The 17,235-nt window shown below is 45.5% G+C and overlaps 1 protein-coding gene across 1 annotated transcript in view; it reads right to left on the bottom strand.

Annotated features, from left to right (window-relative positions):
- Window positions 1-1,566: 1,566 nt before the first annotated feature.
- The window catches only part of LOC309566727 (vomeronasal type-2 receptor 26-like), a gene marked incomplete at its 3' end in the record, with an annotated part of 142,848 nt that continues 127,179 nt past the window's right edge, over window positions 1,567-17,235 (bottom strand). The window contains exons 2-3 of the mRNA XM_082271996.1: window positions 4,492-4,615; window positions 1,567-2,477 (exon numbers count right to left, since the gene is read on the bottom strand). Coding sequence (XP_082128122.1) covers window positions 1,567-2,477; window positions 4,492-4,615 — 1,035 coding nt within the window. The remainder of the gene's footprint in view (window positions 2,478-4,491; window positions 4,616-17,235) is intronic.

The raw sequence follows: 17,235 nt of genomic DNA, 5'->3' as shown, positions 1-17,235 counted from the left end.
AGGACAGATCGCAGGTTCAGCTATGCTGAACACTGCAATCTGACCCTGCCTATCACTTAGGAGATCCGCCCGCTTGTGTTTACACAAGCAGGCGGATCTCCACACTCGATTCCCCGACGATCGGGGAAGAGCAGCGGTGATCGCCACCGCTCCTCCCCTGGCCCGACTCCCGCTGTGACTGAATACAGTGGGAGCGAGCCTCCGGCGGCGCGCGCACGCCGCCGAGAGAGGGGAATGTCTGGCGACGTAGGTCTACGTCGCCAGGCGTTGTCGAGCCACTTTGCCGCAGTAGAGCTCTAGTGAGCAGCGGCAAAGTGGTTAAAACAGACCAGTAAACCATCAGAAAGATGCAGGTGGACAATGCAGCAATAAATTAAGATTCATATTTCAAGCATCCCAAACATAATAAGCATTAATAGCATTTATGTAATTTACATTTCCTGAAAGGGCTATCCCGTTACAGTGCAAGATTTTGGTCAAGGTAGTTGTGACAGACCCAACCAGGACAGGGACATTTGGAGAGGACTAGGACCAAGCCTCCTACCCACTGATTATGGCCCATGGAGAGAGCAGATTTTTCTCTAATGATGGACAGCCACGTGATGGATGCTGAAAGCGAAGCTTGGATTGCTTTTCTGAATTAGGGCCAACGGAGCTTTAGTGGGAATATTGTAGCCCTCCTGCAGACTGGGTAGGAGAGGCTCCTTCACTGAGACAGAAATATTTATCAACAATATCCCTCAAAAGATCTATTAATTCCACCCTTTCAGACTACTGGATCATTGTATGAATTTGTCTCATACACTGTTGAAGGCTAATGCCAGCCAGTCTGAGGTTTGGTGGGATCACTGTTTATGTTGACCTCTTATCGCAGGCACCTCCCTACCCTTTAAGAAGTTTATGACACAGGGAGGTGGGGCGGGAGGCTGTCACGTGGTCCGGACACTCCTGATATCAATAAGCGATCGGGAGCTTTCAGTTAGGCGACTGTAACTGTGCTGGGAGCACGCAGTGAATGTGCTTTTGGCACAGGTGAATATGCAGCAATTCACGCAAATTAGCATCCCCTCGGCACTAAGGACCAGGTGCCGAGAGGCCGCATATTTGCTTATGGCTGGTGCCAAGGGGTTAGGTATGTATCTCCCATTGTTTGCCTCCTAGGTGTGCTGTGTATTCCCATTGTTAATTGAGGTAATTGAGTCACCTATTGTTTCTGTCTTTTTTTAGCTAATTTGGCTAACTCTTGGAGGTTCCTACATGATGGGATTAGCCTTGTGTCATCTCTACTTCATTATCTAACCATTGTGTGATGTTTTGGGTAAATATTTGGTTTTATTTCATGTAGTGACTGACCTACTTTTGAAGTGTATAAAAAACCTGAATTTCTGTTCAATAAAGAGTAATTCCTTTGGATTTTACCGCAACATCTTGTCTGTGTATGATGCTTGGGGTAAAAGGGCTAGTATTAGTTCTCGGTCTGCTGGAAGAGTTTGGAGGGTAGGAGGCACTGGTTGGGGGAAGCACCAAAGTGAGGTGCCAAGCATTCCGTTACAGTAGTGTTTAGTTTTACAGATTCCTTTTCAGCATTATGTTTTTTTTCCTGGCATTCAACTCTGGTTTCAAAATAATAATATAACATTTTGGGGAAAATATACAACCCAATATTCCAGCACTGGAAGCCAATATGGCAAATACCTCCACAGCCACCATGTATTTCCCTCTAGTGCTCAGATAGGCCGGGATCATGGCAATCCAGACACTGCAGAACACCAGCATGCTGAAGGTAATGTACTTGGCCTCATTAAAACTGTCCGGTAATGTCCTCACCATGAAAGCCAGAACAAAACTCACAGCTGCCAGAAACCCCTTATAACCCAACATAGAGTAGAACCCGATAACTGACCCTTCATTACACTGAATGATGATCTTCCCAGGATAGGAGTGCATGTCATACTCTTGGTAGGGAGGAGACACTGACAGCCATATAACACAGATCAGAATTTGGAGAGAAGAACAGATCAGAACCAAAAAATTGGTTAATTTGATTGTAACCCATTTTTTCCAGGACTTGCCAGGTTTGGTGGCTTTAAAGGCAATACAGACAATAGTGGTCTTGGCCAGAACCGAAGAGACAGCAATAGAGAAGAAGATACCAAATGAAGTTTGTCTCAGCATGCAGGTTATATCCACAGGACGTCCGAAGAACAAGAAGACACAGAGGAAGCTCAGCAAGATGGAGGTCAGGAGGATGAAGCTCACTGTCCGGTTATTGGCTTTCACAACTGGAGTGTCCCGGTGATGAATAAAGATACCTAATACTAATAATGTTATCATTGCAAATATTAAAGAGGCTGATAAAAAAACAAAGGCCATCACATCATTTTCATAGGACAGAAATTCGCATGTTTTGGAAACACATTTCACTTTCCTCTCATTTGGCCACTCTTCATCAGGACACCTGACGCAGTTTCTACTATCTGTAATAAAAAATGAAAAAAAAAAACAAATATTTATATCTAACAAGAAGAGAAGGATCTTTACATACAAATTCTAATTTCATCTTAAAATAATACTTTTATTTAACCACTTACGGACCGCCTGCTGCAGTTTTATGTCGGTACTTTGACATTAAATACCGGGGTTATGGCAGCAGATAATTGCCATAACCCTGGTATTTTTTTAAAGTTCGTGCGGCCCGCTTTAACATAATAAATAAATAAATAATAAATAGCGCATACTCAGACTGGTCTGAGGTAGTAAGCGGGGTCCCCCAAGGCTCAGTCCTGGGACCAACCTTGTTCAATTTATTCATAAACAGCATTGAGGACGGGATCAGTAGTTCTATATCAGTTTTTGCAGATGACACAAAATTGGGCAGGGCAATAACTGCACAGCATGAGGCAGATATCCTACAGAATGACCTGGACAAAATTACAGAGTGGGCAACGACATGGCAAATGAGGTTTAATGTGGAGAAGTGTAAGGTTTTGCACTTGGGGACTAAAAGCATAAAAGCACAATACACTTTAGGGGGGGAACCTTTGGGGGAATCAATAATGGAGAAAAATCTGGGAGTCTTGGTTGATGATAGACTAGGCAATAGCATGCAATGTCAAGCGGCAGCTTCCAAAGCCGGCAGAATATTAGCATGCATAAAGAAAGGGATGTATTCCAGAGATAAAACTATAATCCTTCCACTTTATAAAACTCTGGTCCGACCGCATCTGGAGTATTCTGTCCAGTTCTGGTCACCAGTCCTCAGGAGGGATGTGTTGGAGCTGGAGAGAGTCCAGAGAAGGGCAACTAAACTAATTAGGGGATTGGAGGACCTTAATTATGAAGAGCGTCTGCAATCGCTTGATTTATTATCCCTGGAGAAGAGACGCCTGAGAGGGGACATGATAGCAATTTATAAATATCTCAATGGTGATCTCAGCATAGAAAAAAAGCTATTCAGTCGAAAGGCTTGCATGAGGACTCGAGGGCACACAATGCGATTAGAGGAGAAGCGTTTTAACCTCAGGCAACGAGGGGGGTTCTTTACTGTTAGGGCTACAAGATTGTGGAATTCTCTACCACAAGACGTGGTTTCTGCAGGAAGTATGGTGGCTTTCAAAAGACTCTTAGACGTACATCTCAAGGATCAGAACATTCAGGGGTATGCAAGATTATTACGGCCACACACACCTACATAGGTTGAACTGGATGGACTATTGTCTTTATTCAACCTCACCTACTAAGTAACTATGTATGTAACATAAGGGTGGTCCCAGTGGCGGATTCACCACGGGATCACCTTTATGGGCGGCGGGAGAGGTGCCCTCCTTCCCCCGCTGCTTCCCGGTCGTTTCCCCTGCTTACTGGACCCGTGGGTAGCGGAGAAAACGATCCGGTCTTCTGTCCCCTCAGGCAGGAAGTCCAGTGAGGGCAAGATGGCCCCCACTCCACTCTATGGCCTTGGGGGACAGGAGTGACGGCATATGTTAAAGAGCCCATTTTTTTCATCATGAAAAAAAGGATTTTTTTTTTTGATCTATGTGGACAGCTTTACCTCAGTTGCCTGCATACTTAGATGTGCCTCTTTTAATCATCAACCATGCGAGTTGCTAAATGTTGAACCTTCATTAAATGTAACCGTATTGCTACACTTAGAGGCGCCTCTCTTCTCTTTTATACTCTATAGCTCCTGCTGGATTTTGCTTCTAATCCCCTTGTAGAGGCGCCATTTGTGGATGGACATTTTATGGTTACACAACCTATCAAATTGCTATAATTTTTTATATGGACTATAAACTGAAGGATTTATGAATAAATGGTCGTGGAACAAATCATCTGAGTTTCCGTTATTTCTTATGGGGAAATTCGCTTTGATATACGAGTGCTTTGGATTGCAAGCATGTTTCCGGAACCAATTCTGCTCGCAATCCAAGGTTTTGCTGTGGATGTTTTTTCTATCAAAGTTTTCTGCTATTAAGTTTTTGCCATTCCCACCTGTTAAATTGGACACCTCCCCCTCGGAACACGGGACGCAGTCATAGCAGCACATATGCATACTTTCTTTTGAAGCTTTTCTATACCCGGGAGGACATCTGTCATTGCAACGGGATTCTGGCATCTTGAACATTCAAGAAAATATATGAGTATATTTTCACAATCACACATTTTCACATTTTTTACTTTATGTTAGTTAAAGTTTTCATAAGACCGGCATTAACTTAAGAAATTTAAAAAAAGTTTGCATTTGTACATGTTCCTCAGGACATGCGGGGACGGGTTGATAGATGTGCCATCGATCTTGATAGAAAATCAGGGGAAATAAGTGGCAGAAATTCAACTTAACTTAAAAAGGATATCAGGCAACTGGAGAAAGTGCAGAGAAGGGCAACCAAAGAGGCATGGAGGAGCTCAGCTATGGGGAAAGATTAGAGGAACTGAATTTATTCTCTCTTAAGAAGAGGAGATTATAGGGGATATGATCAACATGTATAAATACATAAGGGGGTCCATATAGTGAACTTTAAGGTCAACATAGAAGACAAGAGGGCACTCTTTACGTCTAGAGGAAAAAAGATTTTGTCTCCAAATACGGAAAGGTTTCTTCACGGTAAGAGCTGTGAAAATGTGGAATAGACTCTCTCCAGAGGTGGTTCTGGCCAACTCAGTAGATTGCTTTAAAAAAGGCCTGGATTCTTCCCTAGGTGTACATAATATAAATGGGTACTAAAAAATTTTTAGGTAAAGTTGATCCAGGGAATATCCGATTGCCTCTCGGGGGATCAGGAAGGAATTTTTTTTACCCTTCTGTAGCAAATTGGATCATGCTTTGCTTTTTTTCGCCTTCCTCTGGATCAACTGCAGGTATAGGATTGTGTATATGGGATTGTATGGTTGGGTTTTCTTTACTGTGTTTTTTTTTTTTTTGTTTTTTTATTGGTTGAGCCAGATGGACTTGCGTCTTTTTTCAACCTGACTAACTATGTAACTTCTATAAATAATGCTCGGCTCCTGTCAAACAGGGGGGGAGAATAGCAAAAAAATTGGGGGTCTTTCAAACACTTGAACATCCAAAGTTTGGTTTGGACCAAAAGGCTGGCCCATTCCTAATGGTTATTTATTTTTTTTTGCAAACAAACCATTTGGCTAGTCTTGTCAGTGCTCCTATCATTGTACTGTATACATAGTGTGAGGGATTAGCTCGGTGGCGGGTGTGGATGACCCCTTGGGGGGTGCGTTTTCCCAGAGAGGTAGCCGACAAGTGCTTGCAAACAAACAGTGTGGTTTATTAAATGGTGTTTTCTTCACCAGGCTGTATGCAGCAAAACATCCAAAATAAAATAAAACAGAAAATAAATCCTTGCCTCTGTGGGCGGCTACCTTCTCACAACTGGAACCTGCCTAAGTGTCTGTCTCCAACCTACCGTCGGGCAGACTTCCTTGTCCTACAGCGGACACTCAATAGTCCTTTTATAATAGCTTCACAGGGCAACACAGTCCTTTTGTTTCTTTCACATCAACAGTTCGTCTTCTCACCTTTGAGACGTATTCACCCTTGGTTACCGTCCCGGGCACACATCACTCCGGGGGGTCTTCTCCCAGGCCCACACATCCTGTCGGGAGGCACACGCTGACTGTCCTCCTGCTCCCAGCCCACATGGCTTCAGGATGCAGCTTCTGGAGGCAGCAAACAATAGGACTTTCTCTGAACAAATTATAGAGCCTTAACTCCCTCATTCTGAACAGGTGAAGGCCTTTCAACTTCCTGCTGGCTAGCTCTGTAGCCAACACCCTAAATTAATTAATGGACTTTCTAAATCAGGTGGAAATGTATCTCCGTCCTGTGACTACATTCCCAGATTTAGCTGACTTCCTGTCACATACCCCCCCCTCTTGTTTCAACCCTAGGGTTGGGACACATATTTCCAGGCACGCATGTGTCAGGCACTGCTGACTCACTGATAAGCCTCCTATTATCCTCAAGCTTCCGGATGAAACTGTTTTGTCATCTTCATTGACGGATTTCTCATAAATGCCACACAGTTTGTCTCTCATCTCATATACACATTCTTCAACTGCATTTTTGGCATCATTTTGCTCCTTCTCGTTTCTGTCATCTTCATTGACAGCTTTCTCATAAATGTCAGACAGCTTGTCCCTCATAACCGTCTGTCCAATCCACCATGGAGGACCGTGATCCATAGGCAACTCAATTGGGCTAGTCTTAATGTCTTCAACATTCTTAAGACGCCTCTCTCTGCAATCCATAAATGTTTTCCACAAAACTTTGAGAACCTTTGCTTCACTAAGCTTTGTTCCAAGTAGGGACTCTTGACATCCCTCTGTGACTTGAGTTGCCTCTCCATACAGCTGTACACAATCATTGACTTTTTGTTGTAAAAGGGAATGATCTTCCTTCTTGAGCTTTGCTTGCTCTAAGATGCTGTGCAGAGGATTTTCCAATTGAGACAACAGGCTGTCACACATTTCTTCAAAGTGACCCCTGTTCCTTTTCCCAGAGATATCAATATCATTCACCAAACATTTCATATTCATAGGCAGATCTGAAGCATTTGCACTCATCAACTTCTTAAACTTTTCGCCCTCCTGAGCGAGTCGCAGTAAAGGCCTACTATTTGATTTGATATTCAGTTTATATTTCTTGCCAAACTCTTCACAGAAGAAGCCAACCAGAACATCATCAACTTTCCTTCCACCAACATAGGGGTCAAAGGCAACAACACAGTTGAACCCAGCGATCTGGGTGGTATCCATTATAGACCTCCTCTCTGCATCAGTGAAGAAGCATGGAACTGCAACACATTCTTTTACAGGTTTCTTCAATGCACTTTCTGCTGAACTATTTGACCGCTCAAGGTCACCTAGTTCTTTTTCTCTATCTGAATTCCACATGGAATGCATCTCAAGATCACGATCAAACTTCTGCCACCCGTCTTTCACCAGTTCCATTTTGGAAACACTCCCTGAAAGGCACTTATTCATTTGCTTCACGTTTTCACCAACAGCCTTAGTTTTCTCCACTAGGTTTTCAGCCTGAACTGAGAAATCACCACATTTCTTACTCAGCTCCTTTGTTTGCTGAAGCTCTAATGATACATTTTCCAATGCTTGAAGTTTTTGAAGGAACGGTTTATTCCAAAGGGGTGATTTAAGCCACATGTCGTCACATTTCTGAGGCTCACTCAGGACAGACCCCAAAACACTGATCCTTTTAAAAACTGCATCAGGCACACTATCCCCTCTTTGGGACAGATCCTCTGTTGCCTGGAATTCCTCTTCCAGTTCCTGCAACGGAATCTTCATCTCTTCTACTTGCTGTTCTAAGGCTCGCTTAGACTTTTCTAGCTCCTGAACGCTTTTCACAACATCATCCTTGGAGCTGACCAATTCTTCCATTTCTGTACGCAGCTGTTTAACACTTTCTAGTTCAGCCTTACACTCTAGAGCTTCCTCCAAAGAGCGAGCCAAGAACAGGGCTTTGCTCTCGTTATCACGCACCTCCGTTTCTGCACGTGCGCGTTCTTCTGCATATTTTGCAGACACAGTCTTCTCTTCACCAAGCATCTGATCAAACTTCTTTTTCACATCTTCAACACACTGTAATGAACCAACGCTTTCTTCCATGCGTTTTTTCATATCCGCTATCTGAGCTTGCAATGTTGCGACTTGCTCTGATAGGTTTTTCTTTGCTTCCGCCTCCTCTTTTAATTGTTCCAGGAAGCCATTTTTCTCATCTTCCATTTGTTTGAGCTTTGTGCTAAAACTCAGCCTTTGACACCTCTCTTCCTGTAAGAGTTCCTGCGTGTCTTGCAGCTGCGATTCCAAGATAGAAAAATCTTCCGCAATTTCTCTAGATTTGCTGTCTGCTTGAGAAAGCTGATTTGTAACATTGTCCAACTCAACCTGCAGTCGGTTTGCCTTCTCTGACAGCTTAGCACACAATCGGTCACCTTCTGACACCTTGACTTGCGATTCCAGAAGCTGTGCCTCTACTTTTTCCCTCTTATGTTCACAATCTCCTTTTCCCTGCATAAGAGCCTTCACCTCATTGGCTAGCATCTGGGAATAAGAATGTAATTCTGCCACACAGGCTTCTTTCTCCTTTAACTGCTGCTGGACACGTTGGGCTTCCCCTTTCCAACTTTCACAGTCCGCACGCCATTCATTTACCACATTGCTCAAAGTAGTGAGCTCATACACAGTACTCAGTAATTTAGCCTCTCTTTCACTTTTCTCGTTGTCGCTGAGAGACAATGTCGTTTTCAGAGCGACATTCTGTTCCTGCGACTCCTGCAGGTCTATTTTTGTAGCTCCCAAAGACTGAAGACTTTTTTCCAGCTGATTACGCAACTCCAACATATCAGCCATACTTTGCTTCTGCAAAGTCTGAATTTCACTTTCCTTTTCCATGAGGATGGTATCTTTCTCCATTATAGTCTCTCTGCGTTTTTGCAACTCGACCAAAAGAAGAGCAGTGGATTCTTCCCACTGTAACACATGAGACTTGAGTAGTTCATTCATTTCCTGCAAGTTTCTATGCTCCATTTTAAGCAATTCCAAGGCTTGTTCCTTTTCTTCCATTTTCCGTTGCAAGGCATCCAACTCAGCCCTGCACACATACTCGGTTTCCTCCAAACCGATGGCCTCCATTGGCTGCTGGCGTCTCTGTTTCCAGCCTGCCATGCTCTCTTGATGAGCCTTTTGTTGAGCTGCAAAGCTCTGCTGAAAATCCGCATTTGCCTGCTGTTGAGCTGCATTTGCTTGCTGTTGAGCTGCATTTGATATAATCAGATGTTTCAACATCTCCTCCATTTTGAGTTTACTTTTCATCTGAGCACACTGCGTCTCCATAGCGGTTTCATCAGTGTTGCTAGGGACAACAACCTTCCTCTTTAGTAGACTCTCTTTAGGCATGGATGGGGCTGGTTCAGACGGCAACATCCCCTCCATCCATAGAATCCGGTCTCTCATTTCATCTATCTTTGCATTCTTCAGGCGTTTTGAACGCCCCATCTTCAATAACTCCACAAACAAATTTTTCACAGTCCAGCAAAAATTTTTCAGACCACTGTCTCTTTAACACATGTAGTTTTTCTCTCTCTCTTGCAAGATCTCTTTTCCTGCACACACAGTTTGTGCAGTCACTTGCACCAGACACAACAAAGTTCATCAAATAATTTTGAGACCGCTGTCTCTTTAAAACACTTTTTTTTTTTTCTGTCAGGATCTTCTCTCCTGCACACATAGATTGTGCAATCTCATGCACCAGATAAAGTTCATCAAACATTTGCACTTCCTTGCAGGGATCTCTGCTTATGCCCGCATCCTCCACCATATGTGAGGGATTAGCTCGGTGGCGGGTGTGGATGACCCCTTGGGGGGTGCGTTTTCCCAGAGAGGTAGCCGACAAGTGCTTGCAAACAAACAGTGTGGTTTATTAAATGGTGTTTTCTTCACCAGGCTGTATGCAGCAAAACATCCAAAATAAAATAAAACAGAAAATAAATCCTTGCCTCTGTGGGCGGCTACCTTCTCACAACTGGAACCTGCCTAAGTGTCTGTCTCCAACCTACCGTCGGGCAGACTTCCTTGTCCTACAGCGGACACTCAATAGTCCTTTTATAATAGCTTCACAGGGCAACACAGTCCTTTTGTTTCTTTCACATCAACAGTTCGTCTTCTCACCTTTGAGACGTATTCACCCTTGGTTACCGTCCCGGGCACACATCACTCCGGGGGGTCTTCTCCCAGGCCCACACATCCTGTCGGGAGGCACACGCTGACTGTCCTCCTGCTCCCAGCCCACATGGCTTCAGGATGCAGCTTCTGGAGGCAGCAAACAATAGGAATTTCTCTGAACAAATTATAGAGCCTTAACTCCCTCATTCTGAACAGGTGAAGGCCTTTCAACTTCCTGCTGGCTAGCTCTGTAGCCAACACCCTAAATTAATTAATGGACTTTCTAAATCAGGTGGAAATGTATCTCCTTCCTGTGACTACATTCCCAGATTTAGCTGACTTCCTGTCACAATAGTTACATAGTTACATAGTAGGTGAGGTTGAATAAAGACAATAGTCCATCCAGTTCAACCTGTGTAGGTGTGTGTGGCTGTAATCATCTCACATAGCCCTGAATGTTCTGATCCTTGAGATGTACGTCTAAGAGTCTTTTGAAAGCCACCATACTTCCCGCAGAAACCACCTCTTGTGGTAGAGAATTCCACAATCCTGTAGCCCTAACAGTAAAGACCCCCCCCCCCCCGCGTTGCCTGAGGTTAAAACGCTTGTTGTAAAATGTCTTTCTCTGTCCCCTCAGTGTGCACAGAGAAAGAAAATGCAATGTTAGAAGAAGGCGTTATAACACATGTGTCAAACACAAGGCCCATGCGCCAAATCTGGCCCTTCAGGTCATTTTATGTGGCCCTCGCACATCTCTGGAAGCTGCAGGAGATCTCCAGCGCTCCTCTATTCCTTCTCCAGACCCTGTACTTTCTGCTTTCCAGCAGCATGCCTCCAGCTTCTCTACCCAGCAGCAGCACAAGGTAAGGGGAGTGCACTGTGATGTAAGAGGGGGTGGGGGACTCAACCCCTGATGGTGAAGAGGCTCTTGAGGTCTTATGTAAGGATAGGGGATGCTCTGGACATCTAGCCTTACAGATACAACTGGACCTTTTGAAGGCAATAATAACGCTGATGCGGCCCGTGATTAAATTGAGTTTGACACCCCTGTTTTTTAATATCTAGAAAATAAAAATTTAAAAATGATTAAAGCAAAAAAAAAAAAAAGTATACACTTTTATTCACTTGCACATAAATTCTATACAGCGCTATTCAGTGTTCAAAACGACACTGTACAGTATTACCAAAAGTATTGGGACACCTGCTTTTTCACGCACATGAATTTAATGGCATCCCAGTCTTAGTCCGTAGGGTTCAATATTGAGTTGGCTCCACCCTTTGCAGCTATAACAGCTTCAACTCTTCTGGGAAGGCCGTCCACAAGGTTTAGGAGTGTGTCTATGGGAATGTTTGACTTTGCGCTAAAACACAGTGGACCGATGCCAGATGACACAGCTCCCCAAATCATCCCTGACTGTGGAAAATGTTTGCATTTCACTTGGAAATGAAGGTCTCAGAGTCCGGAGGAGGAGTGGAGAGGCACAGAATCCAAGTTGCATGAGGTCCAGTGTGAAGTTTCCACAGTCAGGGAGGATTTGGGGAGCCGTGTCATCTGCTGGTGTTGGTCCACTGTGTTTTATCAAGTCCAAAGTCAGTGCAGCCCTCTAGCAGGAAATCCTAGAGCTCTTCATACTTCCCTCTGCTGATCAGCCTTATGGAGATGCTGATTTCATTTTCCAGCAGGACTTGGCACCGCCCACACTGCCAAAACTACCAATACCTGGTCACATGATCATGGGATCACTGTGCTTGATTGGCCAGTAAAATCGCCTGACCTAAACCCCATAGAGAATCTGTGGGGTATTGTCAGGAGGAAGATGAGAGACACCAGACCCAACAATGCAGACGAGCTGAAGGCTGCTATCAAAGCAACCTGGGCTTCTATAACACCTCAGCAGTGCCACAGGCTGATCGCCTCCATGCCACGCCGCATTGATGCAGTGATTCATGCAAAAGGACCCCCGACAAAGTATTGAGTGCATCCTATACTGTACATGGACAGACTTTTCACTAAGCCAACATTTCTGTATTAAAAATCCTTTTTTTTTTTTTGGTCTTATGTAATATTCTAATTTTCTGAGATACTGAATTTTGGGGTGCCACTCCCTGTAAGCCAAAATCATCAAAAGTAAAAGAATGAAATGCTTGAAATATCTCACTCTGTGGGTTACATATCCATATATAAAATATGACTTTCACTTTTTGAATTGAATTAATGAAATAAATCAACTTTTTGATGATAATCACATTTTTTGAGATGCACCTGTGTATTCACAAAAAAGGTCTCTAAAAAATCTGGAAAAATGACAGGAGAAAATAAGTATATTTTAATATATGTATTGGAGTTGATTTACTGAGGACAAATAGACTGAGCACTGCAAAAGTGAAGTTACTCCAGAGCTTCGTAAATGAGGGGGAGATCGGCTGACTTCCATTCAATCACGTGCAAGCAAAAATGCTGTTTTTTTTTTTTTATTTTATTTTTTTTTCCATGTGTAGGGGTATTCTTGTAAAGTGAAGTTTTACCTCATGTACTAAGCTCTGGAGCCTCTTGCAAAGTGCACCGTTTATTTGCCTTAAAGTAGAACTATAGGCAAAACTTTTTTTTTTTTTTTTTTATAACTTTGGATAGAGTAAGGGAGGGTCATAACCCCTTTTTCCTGACAGACTCCATGGCAGCACACGTATGGGTAGGCTCCGCCTCCTCTCCTACCCTATAGGACCCCACTCCCATAAATCTTTGCTCCATACCAGGAGCCGTGTTCCTTTTTCGTCCTCCTCCTGCGAGAAGGAAGTCTTACCTTATAGGACGTCTATCGGTTTCAGGCGAGCTGGTGGCGTGTGGACCTTGTTGATGTCAGATGCCTCCTGTTTTATGTCCAGCAATCTCGATATTTATCGGGTGGACCCGGGCAATATTATTTTAAAATGCTGAAGAGGCCGTAAATCCTGAATGAGAGGTGGGCTGCATTGATGGCCAATACGTCCTTGCTATTGAGCGGATAGGCCCTGGTGCCCTGTCACACACGCATGAATTCATCCAGGCCTGAGACTGTTCGTTTATCGTCATGGTGGTAAAGTATAAAACTTTCTTTTGGTTTCATTGTATTTCCTGTTTGTGCGGTGGAGCGCTCCTGCGTTCCAGATCGTCGCTTAGGCTCCTCCCCCTGCCTCGCTGGACCTTCAATTGGTTGTCCAGGATGAGGCTTGGCCCTGGTATCGTCTGCGCATGCGCGCGCATCGCTCCCGATCTCCTATGACGATATTGCGTCGTTTGGGGCGTGGCTTCGCGGCGCCCGGGAGATTTAAGCAGCTGTCATTCCTGTTTACAATGGGATGTCTGCGGGCGTTGCGGTGGCTTCCCCGTGCTGTTTCTCTGCTCTTCAGCGGTGAGTCATGCTTTGATCCAGGTGCCATTTGGGGTAAAAGGGTTGGTGTGGAGACGAAAGTCAGTACATGTATGCTTACTTTCTTCCTGTGCAGGCTTTTGCTTCTATCTGCAAATGGATGCTTCACCACCCCCCGGTGGCCAGTCCCTGCGCAACAGGTGAGCTAGTTTTTCTTAACCCTTACCTGCTTGCGTTGGCTGGTGGAATGGAGCCTAAGTGTGTTTTTTCTTTCCCTATTTAGCCCTTTTAGGTCTGACCAACGCCCTATTTCTGGATCAAAGGATCGTTCTCCTTCAGCCCATCGGCATTCTTCATCAAAGTCTGGTCATAGGTCTAGCTCCAGGTCTAAACGACATGAGCACACTTCCAGTTCAGTCGCTCCGCGGCAATCCCGCCATTCTGACCGAAGTTCAGGGAAATCATGCTGGGGCTGTCGAGCCCATATCCCTGAGGATAGATCCCTATGTGATACCTGTTATTCCAGGGTTTTGAGGGAAAAGCAAGACACTGCACAACCAGTGGAGGCTATGGTCAGGCGGATTGTAAAAGAATCCCTTAGAGATTGGGATTCGAGCAGGCTTTCGGGTCACTCTTCAGAGGCTCCTGGTTTCCTCCTAAGGGATGAAGTGGAGCCAGGTACCTCACAACCAAGTCGTCTGTCAGAAGATTCTACAGACAGTGAAGATGATTTGGCAGACCAGAATGTAGGTTTTGAACTTGCTATGGTCCCACCGCTAGTTAAGGCGGTCAAGGAGGCATTAAAATGGGAAGATCCAGCTGAGTCCCCAGCTAAACAGAAGAAATACTTCAAACACCTCAAAAAAGAGCGTTCCCATTTTCCCCTCCTAGGGGAATTGGGAGAAATTATTACAGACGAGTGGCAGGGAGTTGAAAAGAGAAACTCTTTGTCATCTAAGGTCTCCAGAATGTATCCCTTTAAGGATGTTAAGGTGAAACATCTAGACTCCGCTCCCACGGTGGATGCGGCCTTGATGAGGTTGGTGAAACACGTAACCTTACCATTGGAAGACTCAGTCTCATTCAAAGACGCTCTTGACAGGCGGATTGACACAGATCTTAAGAAGATTTATCTCTCCGCAGGTATGGCGTGTAAGCCGGCTCTGGCTTTGGCAGCCACATCCAAGGCAATGGAAGTCTGGGTAGACAGCGTGGAGGCTACACTTCAGAGTGTCTCCGAAGAGGTGGCCAGGAGTTCAGCCATTCAGGAGTTGAGACTGGCAACGGCTTTCTTGGGTGAGGCATCCATTGATATAATCCGCTTGGCGGCGCGGGTCATGCTGTCCTCTGTCACGGCCAAACGCGCCTTGTGGTTGCGCCCCTGGTTGGCCGACCCTGCCTCTAAGCAGGCCTGGTGCAAAATTCCCTTTGAGGGTTCCTCCCTCTTTGGTAATAAACTGGACAGTGCTATTACCCGTGCCACTGGTGGTAAATCTGGTTTCCTTCCCCAGGATCGCCGGTTGATAGATCAGAGAAGACCTCAAAACAGACAAAATCCTGATCGTGCCAGAGAGGCCCGTTTTTACAGGCCCGGTCGTGAGTTCAGGAAGAACTGGAAGCGCCCTCAGTCTACAGGGCAGAAGTTCTCCAAAGGAAAATCTTCAGCAAGCCGAGAGGCGACGAAGTCTTTTTGACATCGAACCTGTCCAGACGGTGCGGGTAGGCGCACGCTTGCTTCAGTTTGCGCACGTCTGGGCAGCCTCGATCGAAGATCAATGGGCCGTCAGAACCGTATCACACGGACATGTGTGGATTTTCGACAGAAGCCCCATTCTTCGCTTCATTCCTACGGCCTTACCCCGTTCAGAAGAGAAGAAGTCAACTCTTCTTACATATGTAGAATCCCTGGTTGCCCAGGGTGCAGCAGTGCCTGTCCCAACCGAGGAACGGTTCCAAGGCATCTACTCTCCGCTCTTCATGGTCTTGAAGAAAAGCGGCTCTTGGAGGCCGGTTATAGACCTAACACACCTAAACACCTTCATCAAGAAAGAGAGGTTCAGGATGGAAACACTTTTTACAATTCGGCAAGTGGTACAGCCAGAGGATTGGATGATATCCATAGACTTGAAAGATGCCTACTTTCACGTCCCAGTCGCAGCAGAAATGCAAAAATTTCTCTGATTCGCAGTGGGTCAGGTGCATCTTCAATTTACCTGTCTCCCTTTCGGGCTTACCACATCACCTCGAATCTTTTCCAAAATCTTACTGGCTGTAGTAGCCCTGATCAGAGCAAAAGGGATTCGTCTTTACCATTACTTGGACGACTTGCTCCTTCTGTCAGAACATCAGGATCAAATTCTGCTTCACAGATCTCAAGTAATTTCCACCCTTCAAGAGTTCGGGTGGCTCCTGAATTTGGAAAAAAGTCATCTGGAACCCACGAAGTCGTTGGTCTTCCTAGGGGCCCTCTTCAACACTTCCAGAGGCACTATCTCCCTTCCATTAGAGAAGATTCCGACAATTCGCAACAGGATTCGTCCGGCATTATCAGCCTCTCATCTCCGGGCATCCCAGTGCATGAAGATAATTGGGACCATGGTTTCCACGGCTCCCATGGTGAAGTGGGCACAGTGGAAGATGAGGCCCTTTCAGATGGGATTCCTCCAACAATGGAATTTCGAGAATCCAGAAGTCCTCATTCGGATAACTACGTCCATGAAGGACAGCCTAACCTGGTGGCTTCAGCGAAAGAATCTTTTAAACTGCCATTCAATCGTTCCAGCGTCCTGGTTGGTCATGACCTCGGACGCCAGCAGGACGGGATGGGGAGCGCATTGCCTGTCGGAGGTGGCCCAGGGCAGATGGGACTTCCCTACATACGGGGTGGTCTCGAATGTGCTGGAGCTTCGGGCAGCGTTCTGTGCTCTCCAGGCCTTTCAGCATCTGGCGACCGATGCCTCGGTCCTCCTAAGACTGGACAATACGACAGCCGTCGCCTACATCAAGAGACAAGGGGGCACCCGCAGTCCTTCTCTTCTGAAAGAAGTGAAACCTATTATGGATTGGGCTCAAAGACATCTGTCCAACTTGTCAGCCGCCTATCTTCCGGGTGCCCAGAACGTCCAGGCAGACTTCCTCTCGAGGTCTGCTCTGGACAACAACGAGTGGTCACTCCATCCAGAGACCTTCATATGGGTCATGTCTCTAGGTTACCATCCAGAGGTAGATCTGTTCGCATCTCCAAGCAATGCCAAACTGGAGAGATTCTACACGAGGTGGCGTTATCCCCAGGCCTACGGGGTAGACGCCCTGACGGATCATTGGAATTTTCAAACGGCCTATGCGTTTCCTCCAGTGCCAGTCATCTTCAAGTTTCTTCACAGACTCAGGACAGAGAGAGTGCAGATCATAGCGATTCTTCCCTTCTGGCCAAAGAGACCGTGGTTTCCTCTGTTGCTCCAGCTGAGCTGTCGGGACCCGATACCTCTGCCAGTCAGGCCGGACCTTCTGTCCCAAGGGCCTATTCTTCACCCCTGCCCAGCACAGCTTCATCTCATGGCATGGCTGTTGAGAGGGAAAGATTGAAAGCGCTCGGTTGTCCAAACGAGGCAATCGCCACAATGATGAGTGCCAGAAGACCCGGCACGAACAAGGTCTATGAAAAAATCTGGTCCAAGTTTAAGGATTATGTGGA

Source organism: Pelophylax lessonae (genome assembly GCF_965119305.1).
Source record: "Pelophylax lessonae genome assembly, chromosome: 1".
NCBI classification, from domain to species: Eukaryota; Metazoa; Chordata; class Amphibia; order Anura; family Ranidae; genus Pelophylax; species Pelophylax lessonae.
Note: the sequence above shows the minus strand (reverse complement) of the source record. Positions and strands in the feature narration are given on the sequence as shown.